A 13101-nucleotide genomic window follows, 5' to 3' on the forward strand; every position below is an offset into this window, starting at 1 on the left:
CGTGTTTGATTGTCGAATTCACCACACAATAAAAGTTAATACAATAAAAATGAATAAAAGTTAGGAAGAATTAGAAACAAATGAAGACTACATTTCCCATGAGTATCGCAAAGGAACTGCGTCACTGTCGTTTTCATAAGGCATGCTGGGAAAATACCCTCTCTCTTTCCGGCTGGTACGCCATCATGTAAGCGAGTATTTCTATGCTTTTGTACAGAACGCAATCCATTAAAATCATGATATATATACTTTCATCCGTCTGTTTGAGTCTGGACACTGTTTGGCGACTTCATAACGATCTTTACGCCTTAATTATTTTTGTACTAACGCTGTTGAAAAACATTGATAATAGCTCTGTTTCTACTGAGAAGCAGTCGACCCGCTAGCCATTGAAAATGCTGGCCGTAGTCGCTAGCTAATGTGTTGCCATGCTGTCTTGTCATTTGTGTAAAATTACCAGGGTTTTTCGCATTTCGGTTTATTTGAAATCGGCACATGCAGTTAATTGTATTTGTGGTAATGTTGGCAGCGTTGAGGTGAAGCCGGGAGTGATGAGCTACTCGGCCAGTGCTAGCATGTTAGCTGTACTTGTAGATGCTAGTTAGGAAGCATGGACCTGAGTGCCGTTAAGACTGTTTGTTTTGTCACTTTATTCTTCCATACGTTAAGACAATCGGGTCGTCTCACAATGCGTTATATGACTATTGACACTAGTGTAGAGAATGCTGAGAAACTGAAATCGTGGCTTTCTACAAACAGTCGCACAGAGTGGCCTCACTACTTTGAATGTACGAATCTCGGTGGTCTTGAATCAAACGTTATTACGATCTGAACTACAGGCTTCAAATCGACTGAACGTAAATGCTGCAGATTCACCTTTTAACCCTGAGCTTGACAGCGGCTAATCAAAAGTATTGCCTGTGTTTTTGGGGCTGGAAATAGCGTGTAGGTTCTCAGATGACATATGACTGAAATCCTCTCCAGTATGTTTTCTGTAAATGTTGTTCATCTCAACAATTTTCTTGAACTGCAGATACTAGCTGCATGTTTTCTAATATTTACCCTGTATAGTGGATTTGTTAATGGCATGTTAGACAAAGATGAGCTCTGAATTGATATTGAAGATGTTACTTACAATACTTGTTTCTCTCTTCAGATAAGTCAACATGGGAGCATATAGGTATATGCAGGAATTATGGCGCAAGAAGCAATCCGATGTGATGCGCTTCCTGCTCCGTGTCCGTTGCTGGCAGTACCGTCAGCTGTCCAACCTCCACCGTGCTCCAAGACCCACCAGACCTGACAAGGCCCGTAGGCTGGGCTACAAGGCCAAGCAGGGTGAGTGCTGAGCCCAGAGTTACACCTGTGCATGCAAGATCTGTCATCATCTGTGCTTCCTGGCTAAATGACATTGTTTGACTCAAACAGGGTACGTAATCTATCGTGTCCGTGTGCGCCGTGGAGGACGTAAACGCCCTGTGCCCAAGGGTGCCACCTATGGCAAGCCAGTGCACCATGGCGTCAACCAGATCAAGTTTGCCCGCAGCTTGCAGTCCACTGCTGAGGTATGTTCATCTATATGAATTTAGACTGGCTATAAGCCAGAAGATGAGTTCGGTTTTGGTACTTTGATGATGTTACAGATGAACCGTGCGCACAGTGTGTGCTGCGCCTGAAATAATTTGTACACATTATCCCCTCTGATTGCAAATGTTAACACGATGAACAGGAAACTAGAAATGGAAGAGGTGGCATTGTTTCGACAACGGCACAGGGTAACTTATTTGCCATAGTTGGAATTATTTCCAGAATCACTTAGGACAACAAAATGAGTAATTTTCTATTGCTGCTGATTACCTTTGAGTCTATCGGTGGCTGTTTCGCAGCAGGTAAAATGTGGTGAAATGTCTTTTTGGAAACTTAAACAACATCCAAAAGCATATTCCTCTTCTCCACTGGCCGTCTGTGTGTCAAGTCTATTTCAGACACTCAGTATTTCACACTCAGTGATTTTTCATACATCCACACATTAGTTTACTCATGTTAAATTGAATTGAATTAAAGTACCGCTCATTGGCTAGATGGCCAAACTATTAAACTATGGAATAACTATTTGGATTTGTAGAAAAAAATCAGTCAAGAAATGCACTTTAATGGGTTACTGAGACCAAAACCAACTTTATTTTTTAACTTATTGAAGGTTGTTGGCAAAGCTTGCTCATAACTTGCGTATTGGTGTTGATCAATGTTTGTTCAGATGTTCTGATAGTGTGACAGTAGGAAAAGCACAGTTGTAGATAATGAATGAATGGTGGCTGAATTTCATTTGCGCTTCAGTTCCAGGGTCCTGGTACTGTTCATGTAGGCTCACTGTCATGACTTTTAGGACATTTAGACAGAACAGAGACATTATTTTTAGTAATGCCTCTACTTCTGAGAGGATTATTTGATTAATCAGTCGACTGAAATTGGACTTGGTTTGATAGCAAACCAGTCAAGTCTTTTTTTTGTTTTTCAACAAGTGTAAAAATCTTTCTCAGCTTCTGAGGATTTTCTGCTTTTCTTTGTCATGATAGCAAATTGCATCATAGTCAGTCATAAGCTGTTGAAAATACTTCATATTTTATTGACAAAACTGCGAGATAATGAAATTAATTAAACATTAAAGATTTAAACACCTGTGCTTTTTTCTTATTATGGTTAATGGCTGAACATTTAGTTGCACAAGTTCTGAGTGGTATTGTGCATGCTGGCTCACTAACAGGAATTACTGGGATGCTTGATTGGAAATGTAACATTGTTAACATTACACTGACTTCTTAAGAGTCAAAATACATACAAAGTTTTGTTACTCACGTCGTTATCATTCATGAAAGCTCTGATTGGTGGGCATCATCTCTTGAAGGATTTGTTTTGCCTATGAACTGTGATAATTGCGTCACAACATTTTTAAAATTCTGTTGGAGAGGTGAGACTGCTGTCCTTTAGTGGACTGTCAGTTTGGTTGTCCAGTGGCTTTGATAAGTCAAGACTTACATTTTTCAGCTCCTATCTGTATTGGATGCCATTAGAATATCTGCAACATTTGTTGTTGGTATACTGGCCCTGTGACGACTTAATTCAACAGCAGACGAGCAGCCTTTATGAGCAAGGGTGGCTGTGGTGCAGGTAGAGCGGTCGTCCACCAGTCAGGTGGTCAGTGGTTCGATCCCTGGCCTCGGCAGTCCACATGCTGAAGTATCGTTGAGCAAGATACTGAACCCTCGATGCTGTGCCATCAGTGTGTGAATTCATATGCACGTCACTTTGGATAAAAGTGTCTGCCAAAATGTAATTGAACACGCTGAATTCAGACTGCTGAAGCTAGGCAGTTAAATGTGAGCATGTTGTGACCACCTGGTGCCACTTTTTTTTTTGTTTTTTCCTTTTTAACTTTTTTGATAGGATTTCTGGGTGTCCAGCATCAGATTTCTTTAAAATTTCCCTCTGTTAGATTTGTGCTGATTTTTCAGTAAATACACAGGCCCGTCAGAATCATTCACTCACTGTGTGTATATATATATATATTTTTTTAGGAGCGTGCTGGCCGTCACTGTGGAGCCCTGAGAGTGCTGAATTCCTACTGGGTGGGTGAGGACTCCACCTACAAGTTCTTTGAGGTGATTCTGATTGACCCCTTCCACAAGGCCGTCAGACGCAACCCAGACACCCAATGGATCACAAAGGCTGTGCACAAGCACAGAGAGATGCGTGGCCTGACATCTGCAGGAAAGAAGAGCCGCGGCCTGGGCAAGGGCCACAAGTTCCATCTGACCATCGGAGGCTCCCGCCGTGCAGCCTGGAAGAGGCGCAACACCCTGCAGCTGCACCGCTATCGCTAGAGCACGTCACATGTCTGTACATTAAACAAATAAACAACCCTTTTTATGGTGACAGTCCTGTCTGCTTCATTTTGTTGTTAGAATAGTAGCATTTCAAACAGCAGCTCTTTGACAGCTCATACTAACAGTGTGGATAAAAAGTTTGAGGGAATGAATCTTTTATAATCTTTGGTCATGGATTGTGTGTCACTGGATGATGTAGGCTCCATCTGCACACATACAAGATTTCATTTGTAACTGATTAGAGCTCCTTGATTCCTTCTCTCACTTTCCTGTCTGTTGCAACTGCAAAGGCAGAACAAATGACAGATGTAGCTTTTTATTAGTTTGTAGAAATGACTGACCTCACAACACCTGGACCTGAGTAAAAGTCGAATCAGCCTGAGGTGTGGAAGCGCTGAGCCTTCCAATAATTTAACTGATGAGAAAACCACTAAACCAGAAATCAGAATGAGACTAGTAAATAAAAGATACTGCATAGTTTCTCTCAAACTGTATTAAATACATCTGTAAGCCTGCAGTTAATTTATCTCATTTTTCTAATCCTTTAACTAGAAAATGTTGCAATGATGTTACCGGTCCAAAAAAGCCAACCTTGATGTGAATCTTTTCAAAGGTTAAATGCAAGTTATCAATGAATGATGACATGATGATCATAACGGCCATCAGTCTGTCAGCCCTGACTCACAGCAGCGACGGCACACTTAACGTCGGAAGTCCTTTCACTTCAATTGATGTAGCAGTTCATGTCCAGCATATTCATAATGAAGAGTTGCCTTGTTTAATTTTTAATTTTAAAGTTCTGCCCTGACTCAGTGAGTACAGCCAGTCAATCAAGAGACGATGCCAAACCGTGGAATAGAATTCAACTCGCACTAGGCATTTGAGAGAAATACTGGATTTTGAAAAATCTTAATGCACAGAGAATCAATCAGTGTGGAGGCCTCCAAAGTGCAGATACATCACTAAAGCCTCACCTAATAAGTGTGGCCCTTTCAAAATGTTGGTGAAAAAGTAAAACGAGGACACCAAACTCCAAAAACTACCATGCTGCCTGTGACCTGCCACACTGAGCTACTTCCAATCAATTACACTCACACTCAGACAGCAGTACTCCTCACGGTGTTCTCTGGAAATGATCCCTCTCATTTCTTGGGACATTTGGCCCCAAACCATGTTGATTAGAGCTAATAATGAACTACTGGCTGATTGCCCTCCAGTCATAGCACAATTTAAAGAAACCCAATCTGGACCCTTTTGTTCTTTGCTACAGCTGACCTATTTCTAAACCCTCAGTCATGTCAGGGTGTTAAAAGGTACTTTGAAATATAGTATAACAAACATTAATGCAGTGCACAGGCCATGTTCTTTAAACTGCATGCAGTAAACAGTGATGACTCCCTTATTTTGCAGTGATGCTCTTGGTGTGTGTGTGTGTGTGTGTGTGTGTGTGTGTGTGTGTGTGTGTGTGTGTGCGTGCTAGGTGAGCCTAGCTGTTGTGCATGGGGACATGAGTTCATGTGCAGTGTGGGAAACATGTAATTCGAGTGTTTGGGTGTGAAGTGTTGAAGACTTGTATTTGTGTCACTAAGGCTGGCAGGGGCTTATTCTTTCTGTCAGAAAACCCCATTAAAAAACAAAACCAATAACATGTTCACTCATCTCTGTCATTTCACACCTCCCTCCTCTGTCTGTGCCCCTCAGACGAGCAGACAGAGGGCTCGTTGGACATGAACCGGGCCTCTTCCGTCACCGCCTGCCAGCACACAGTGCATGCCAGTGACAAGCTGCAGTTTTTCAGAGCCCAGAGCTTCCAAGAGGGTCCCAGGTGACCTCGTGCACCAGACCCCAGGTCTGTGTGTCAACTATCTAAAGGCGTTAATTGCTAATATTAGCATTAACAGTCCACTTAATGGAACGTCAACCAGCTTGTGTTTTTTAGGGAGTATTTTTTTCACACCTAACACGCAACAAAAAAAATCTATATTTAGCTTGATTTTTTCCTGGCAAAAAAACATTTAGTTAACAGCATATTCTGCGGCAGAGGAAGGTGACAGTTTTCAAACTGGTAAAGTAAAATAGAAGACTGCTAACATCTCTCTTATCATTGGTTAGCAGACCTGATGACAGTTCACATGAGGCCAAAGAGGATGCATGAAACTTATTGCCATTTAGTAACTTCTCCCTTTCCTCTACCCCCCCGTGTGTTTATTTGACTGTCACTTTATTTAAAGCTGCTCTGACAGATACTTTCATATTGACAGTGTGTCACTGTGATGAACCTACAGACAGTTATGACCTGACTTCAGCAGCCCTCAGCATTATGGTTCATCCTTTGGCTGTCTGCCTGCAACCGCTCACCGCTCTCAGGCGTCAGACAGACACGGTTCCAGGCGAGCTGGTGAAAGTGAAAGTGGAGCATTTAGCAGTAAAAGAGCCACATATTTCCTCTCTAAAGCTGGTAGAGACCAAAAACAGAGCTAAAAGAGAGTGAATTTAGCCATCGTTCATTCGTTGCTTTACACCTGTGCTTTTCCCACAAGCAGATGTCAAAAGGTCTTCTGTGAAAAAGGCCTGTCCTCGTTAATGGGACTGGCTCAGTGTTGCCTTTGGTCATTTCATGCTATTTGGAAGTGAAGCTATTTTTGAAGGTACACCTACAGAACACACAGAGGGACAGGAAGCTAAAATCAATCTGTATTGATGGATTATGTACTCAGGTGGGGGTTGAGGACAGGATCCAGGACATTTTACCATGATGACACATACACACACCCACACACACACACACACACACACACACACACACACACACACACACACACACACACACACACACACACAGACTCACAATGTGAAAACAATACCAGCCGTGTTGTTGCAGCTGTTAATTAGCTTTTAAGTGAAGTTTTTCAACATGTACTTCTCTTTTCACTCATTCAGTTCATTCAGTCTTTTCTCTCCTGGACTGAGAAGTGCTGGGTTGTGTTTATCTATGGTGAGAGTGAAAAGGAGGAAGGTAAGCAGCTCTAACTGTTAAGCAGAGGGAAAGCTTGTCCTGTTTATGACAATGATTTAACTACCCTAAATGTTCAGGTTTTTTTTAGGCCATACTGACATTCAAATGATCATGTTTATGTCAAGAAATTCTAAAACATTCGAGGTAGACCTTTGACCAGTGTAATCCAATATTGCTGTTTTCCAGGTGCATCCTATATTAGTGAACATTTAACTCATGGTGACAATTACTGACTAACAGCTTGTTTGGCACGTTCAGCTTATTGCAACTTCAGTCAGTTTTTAACCTTTATTTAAGTAGTGACGAATCACACAGAACAGTGCTTTCTCTTCCAGGGATGTCCTGCTAACTCACACAGTTAACATACATTCACATTTGGAAGATGTCCAGAACTACCACAGCCTGCTTTGTCCTGCTCTTTCTCTTGTCCCAGCTTGATGTGTTAGGATTGACCTGTTTGCTCTCAAGCCTGCTGCTAACCTTTGGGCCACCACTGGTCCACATGGCACAGTGCATACTGTCACGTGTGCATACTAGTGGTGAGAAGGTGAGATGAGGTGACATTTTAAAGTGTTCTGACAGTGTGGTCAAGTATGCTTTGGAGTCAAATTCTGAGACTGGTACTTACAAAATGCGCCAAGAGGCAGGAAATGAAAGTTAACTGAAGCAGGTTTCAGACACCTCAAGATTTTAAGTACTGGAGACAGAAAGAAGACCACTGCTGATCTTCAGGCAGAGATGAATTCTTCTAGATCAGAGTCTGAAAAAGTCTCCAGAATGACCATAAGCAGACTGACAGAACAAGTCTTAAAGGGAAGAATAGCTGCTAAGAAGCCACAATTGAGGCCTGAATATAAGATTCAGAACATCCAGAAATCCAGGAAACAGTGGACTGTTGATGACTGGAAGAAGATACTCTGGACAGACGAGTCCACGTTTGATGTCAGATGCACTGCACCCACAGTGAAACACGGTGGAGATTCCATTATGGTGTGGGGTTCCATTTGTGTAAACGGCGTGGGCAATTAGTGAAAATCGACGGCATCATGAACAAGACTTCTGGACTGAATTGGGGCGTGGGTTCATATACCAACAAGACAGATATTATTACCTTTATTTAACCAGGAAGTCCCATTGAGATTCAAAATCTCTTTTACAAGAGAGACCTGGCCAAGGCAGCAGCCAGTCAACACATATTAAGATGCAACAAATACGACATATTAAACAAACAAACAAACAAACAAAAAGAAAGAAAAAGAAAACATAGAAGACATAGAATATTCCACAATAAAACAACAAGAATAACTATTAAAACATAGTGGACCTCTCAAGAAAAACAAGCACATGTCTCCGTCACCACATTCTTTATGATGCCCTTAAATTTATTAATTGATATGAGTGTTTCTAATCCAAGATCTTTCTGCAGATTATTCATTCTTCCATGGGGCATAGTAGGAAAATGCAGTTTTCCCCAAATCAGTTAAAACCCGGGGTACATTGAAAAGTAACCACTTGGAGGAGTGTAGCTGGTAACTAACAGAACTGACACAGAGAAGATTACAGAGGTAGGCTGGAAGTTTGCCCAATATTGCTTTATAAATGAAAATGTACCAGTGCTGTTGCCTGCGAATAGTCAGTGATGTCCAACCTACAAGATCATAAAGAATGCAGTGGTGAGTGAGGGACTTTGCATTTGTAATGAATCATAAAGATGCATGATACACTGAATCAAGATTACGTAAGATGGAGGAAGCTGCATGCATATACAATATGTCACCACAAGCAATCACAGACAAGAAAGTGGCTTCCACAAGTTTTCTCTTAGCACTGAGAGGCTTGTTTCTAAAATAAAAGCCAATCTTCACTTTAAGCTTCCTGACTAAAGTTGTAATATGTACATTAGATGAAAGCTTGTCATCTATCCATATACCCAAGTACTTGTACGAGGGAACCCTTTCAATGGATTTAACTTCAGATGTGAAAATGCCAAAATCACCAGGCAAATGTGACCGAGCTTTTATGAAGACCATAAACTTATTTTTCTGAGTGTTTAAAACCAATTTTAAGCTCAGCAATGAAGTTTGTAATGACTGAAATGCAGCCTGAAGTTCTTGCACTGCCCCTACTATGGAGAGAACATGGCTGTAAATAAGTGTATCATCAGCATATAAATGTATTTTTGCTTGAATGTCTTTACTCAGATCATTCATAAAGATAGAAAACAAAATAGGCCCCAAAATGGATCCTTGGGGGACACCTTTAGTTATCTTAAGAAATTCAGATTTGTGGCCCTCTGCATAGACACACTGAGTACGATCTGTGAAATAATTTTGAAACCACTTTACAGCCTTGGGACTGAAACCAATAGATGTTAATTTGTTTAGTAGCAGCGCATGGTCAACTGAATCAAATGCCTTAGAGAGATCAACAAATAAAGCAGCGCAGTGCTGTTGTCAAAGGCATTAATGATATCAGTCGTCACAATTGTAGCCGCAGTGATAGTGCTATGGCCATTTCTAACACCTGACTGAAAATCATTTAAAATATTTTCAGCAGCTAAGAACTGTTTTAACTGTAAATTTATAAAGGATTCATGGATCTTAGCCAGGACTGACAGTTTGGAGATTGAACGGTAATTATTCAACTCTTCTTTTAGTAGAGGGAGAACATAGGTAGCTTTCCAAATTTTTGAGATGGAATTGGAGAGAAGACACAAATTAAAAATATGAGTGACTGGCTCAGCAATAATATCAGCTGCCACCTTTAAGAGATATGAATCCAGATTGTCTGGACCTGCAGACTTTTTGTGATCAATGTCTCTCAGAGCTTGTAAAACTTGTAAAACTGAAATAGGTTTAAAATCAAACCGATTCAAATTTCCATCAGCTTCTGAAATGGCAGAACATGGGCCAGATGTGTTGACATTTTGATTATCAAATATGAACCCAGCCTGAATGAAGTGTTCATTGAACTGATTGACTATGGCAGCTTTGTCTTTTATTTCATCTGAGCCAACAAGAATTTGTTCTGGGAGGCTTGAGGCCATATGTGTACTTGACAAGGATTTAATTGATTCCCAAAACTTTGTGCCGTTATTTAAGTTCTCTGTAACTGACTTCAGATAAAACTCAATGAGCCAAAGCATACGTCAAAGCTGTGCAGAGACTATTTGACCAAGAAAAAGGAATTGGGAGTACTGGAACTGATGGACTGGCCAAGTCAAAGTCCAGATTTGAATCCTATTGAACAAATCTGGGATGTAGTAGATTCAAAGATTGATTGCGCAAAAGTTTCATCTAAAGCAAGTCTGTGGGTACAGCTAGAAACTATTTGGAACTCAATAACAAAAGAGACTGTTGAAAAGTACATAAAAACAATGCCAGCAAGAATGCAAGCTGTTATCAAGGCCAAAGGAGGCCATACACAATATTACGTTTTTTGGCTATTATGTGTGAAAAAGGACTATTTAGTTGTTTCAGTTTGTTATTTGCCAAATAAATAACAATAACATTTTAGTTTTAAACAAGTTTTTATATATATGACTGAATGCAGCTCTCTTCAAACTGTTATTAATTCCTGTTTTTATTTATTTATTTATTTATTTGTTATTAATTCCTGTTTTTATTTGGACATTTTTATGTTTTCTATCTATCTATCTATCTATCTATCTATCTATCTATCTATCTATCTATCTATCTATCTATCTATCTATCTATCTATCTATCTATCTATCTATCTATCTATCTATATGTGTGTGTGTGTGTGTGTGTGTGTGTGTGTGTGTGTGTGTGTGTGTGTGTGTGTGTGTGTGTCTTTTTGTCAGATTTCTAAAGCTGTGTGCATGCATGTCATGTCTTTTACAATGTCTTTCAGGAACTTGGCACATGCTCTAAGGTTTGGGCTCTCATATCATCAATTCATAGGACATCTACCTGTAACCCATCAATTTCCATGAAACCGTCAGAGAGGTAACTGATTAGTACTCATATAACTGATTCATTGCACAAAGGTTCTCTGTGATTCCTTGATGACTATTTCACAGATCGTCCTGTACACTAAATGAATTCTGTTTTATTGCTGAGTTCATGTTTCTCATTATTTTTAATCTTTAGTACAACCCTGACTCCAAAAGTTGGGACACTGTGAAACGTAATGCAACTTATCACAGTCTGTTTTATTTCTGCTTTGCACAGTGTCCCACCTTTTGTAGATGGAGGTTATACAGTAAGTCATAGTGTGACTGCTGTAGAAAACCATGTGTTAGTGCACACATTCTCACAACATACTGTTTTTATGAATTCAACTTAATGTACAGAAAAACGGTGCATGCATGTTTTAGAAAGTAAATTGTACTGATTATAAATATACAATGTAGCTTTAAGAACTCGTCTTGAAAGGATAACAGGGAAGAATTTTGAGGTTTGACTGAGAAAGATTGTGATGGCACAGAGTACATGGCAATGATCAATGATTTTGTGCTCTGTCTCTGAAGGATCAGAGTCTCTGACTTTGCTATGTTAGCTACTACTGGATTCATTCAGTGGGTCATGGTGACAGCATGTTACCGTCCTCAGCTAAAATAGTGTCTGCCTGACCTGCAGAGCGAAATGGTCAAATGAGAACATGGAAAGGCTGAGTGAAACAATGGCCATCTCTCACGTTACTTCCTCTCCATTGTCACTCCTTACATTAGTCTGGGGCAGCAGTGACCCCTGACCTGCTCTGTAAAAATCCCCCCAAAAAGAAAGTGGAGAATGGGATGGTGTAGCGTGGGATTGCTTACTCCTAAAAGGTCTCATTGTCGTGAGTGAGGAAATATTAGCTGGGATGGAGAGTGCCTTGGGAAACGTCTGGTCTGTATCTTTGTGTGGCGCTTTGGTCATCTCCTGCCTGCTCTGCAGATGGAGAGGAGGGATGCTTTTCCATGTCACGTTAACCCAGTAAGCATGAAGTGTGAGGACAAACTGAACTAGATCCACTTGTCTGAAGTGCAGCTAATCTAAACAGCGCCCACTGCCAAACACTGATGCTTGTACTTTCTTCACACGATGCAAATAACACAAGCTATTGAAACATGTATTACTGTGCAGCTCACACAGTAAGCTTGAAATAATTGTTCTCCATTAGGTTTTAAAGGGATGCTTTGTTTTCCAGAATAAGGCTTTCATGGAGGGTTTAAATGTCAGCTTAAGGTGTGATGTTTCAGACTCTTTCTAAGCTTGCTAAGGAAATGTTTTGAAGCTGCACTAATCCATTATACTACAAATGGATCACAGAGCTATGTGTAATGTGAAAGTTATCAACTCTGTCGTTCCCCTCAGATCTATGGAGCTCTTTAGCCTCTTTTAGCTCTTTGTTTTGGTCTTTCAGCCCAAAACTCCAGTCATTAACCTCATTTCAGCAGCAGCAGACAGCAACCCAACACAGAGGTGAGAGGAGAGCGAGAAACTGATGCTGTGTGTGTGTGTGTGTGTGTGTGTGTGTGTGTGTGTGTGTGTGTGTGTGTGTGTGTGTGTATGTGTGTGTGTGTGTGTGGCAGCTTAGACTGTCTTATAAAAGTCAGAAAATCATGAAAAATGCCCATCAGAGACCTCCACAGTCCCAGGTTAGAACTTAAAACATCTCGTTTTGTCTTACCATCCCTCACAAACTCAGAGATATTCAATTTACAATGATATAAACACCGCAAAGCAGCAAATTCTCATGTTGCAGCGGCTGTAACAGGTAAATGTTTGACATTTTCACCGAAAAAATGACTCAAGCGATGAACTGATCATCAACATAGTTGCAGATTAAGCTTCTGATGGACTGATTGTTTCAGCTCTACTCTCCACTGACCTTGTTTGCAGATACACCACCTCGATCATTCCATGCAGCTTAGTCTCTACGGTGTGGACAAGCATTAAATAAATCAAATGTGGAGGGTAAATTAATGTCACATTTTACAGTTAACTGAGTCAATAACATGTGAACATTTCAAATAACTTTAAAAATGCAGTCTGGTCTGATCATGACCTCAGTGTTTCTAAAACCCTGGCTGTGATTAAAACTGAGAGAGCCGATGACTCCTAATATTGCAGAACTATATACTGGCAATAAAACAAATGAGAGGAAACTTTTTCTTGTGTTTAAGCCAAATATTGAGTCAGCCATTTTCCTGTTTGCCTTTGTCCTCCTCTCATAAAAAGTAGAAAACAAACG

The 13101-nt window shown here is 40.5% G+C and overlaps 1 protein-coding gene across 1 annotated transcript; it reads left to right on the forward strand.

The window, feature by feature from the left end:
- The first annotated feature begins 151 nt into the window (after positions 1 to 151).
- On the forward strand, positions 152 to 3933 carry rpl15 (ribosomal protein L15). The gene is made up of 4 exons (XM_070985415.1): positions 152 to 187; positions 1157 to 1338; positions 1429 to 1565; positions 3576 to 3933. The coding sequence occupies exons 2-4, from the start codon at positions 1167 to 1169 to the stop codon at positions 3879 to 3881; spliced, it is 615 nt and encodes a 204-aa protein (XP_070841516.1). The 5' UTR covers positions 152 to 187; positions 1157 to 1166; the 3' UTR covers positions 3882 to 3933.
- Positions 3934 to 13101: the final 9168 nt, after the last annotated feature.

This window comes from Chaetodon trifascialis, chromosome 17, assembly GCF_039877785.1.
Source record: "Chaetodon trifascialis isolate fChaTrf1 chromosome 17, fChaTrf1.hap1, whole genome shotgun sequence".
Lineage (NCBI taxonomy): Eukaryota > Metazoa > Chordata > Actinopteri > Chaetodontiformes > Chaetodontidae > Chaetodon > Chaetodon trifascialis.

Bases quoted from the DNA above. Each gene is read 5' to 3' on its own strand.
- rpl15 (XM_070985415.1), top strand. From the start codon at position 1,167: ATGGGAGCATATAGGTATATGCAGGAATTATGGCGCAAGAAGCAATCC. The intron at 1,339-1,428 runs GTGAGTGCTGAG...TGACTCAAACAG, and splicing joins GGGCTACAAGGCCAAGCAGG to GGTACGTAATCTATCGTGTC. The intron at 1,566-3,575 runs GTATGTTCATCT...ATATTTTTTTAG, and splicing joins GCTTGCAGTCCACTGCTGAG to GAGCGTGCTGGCCGTCACTG.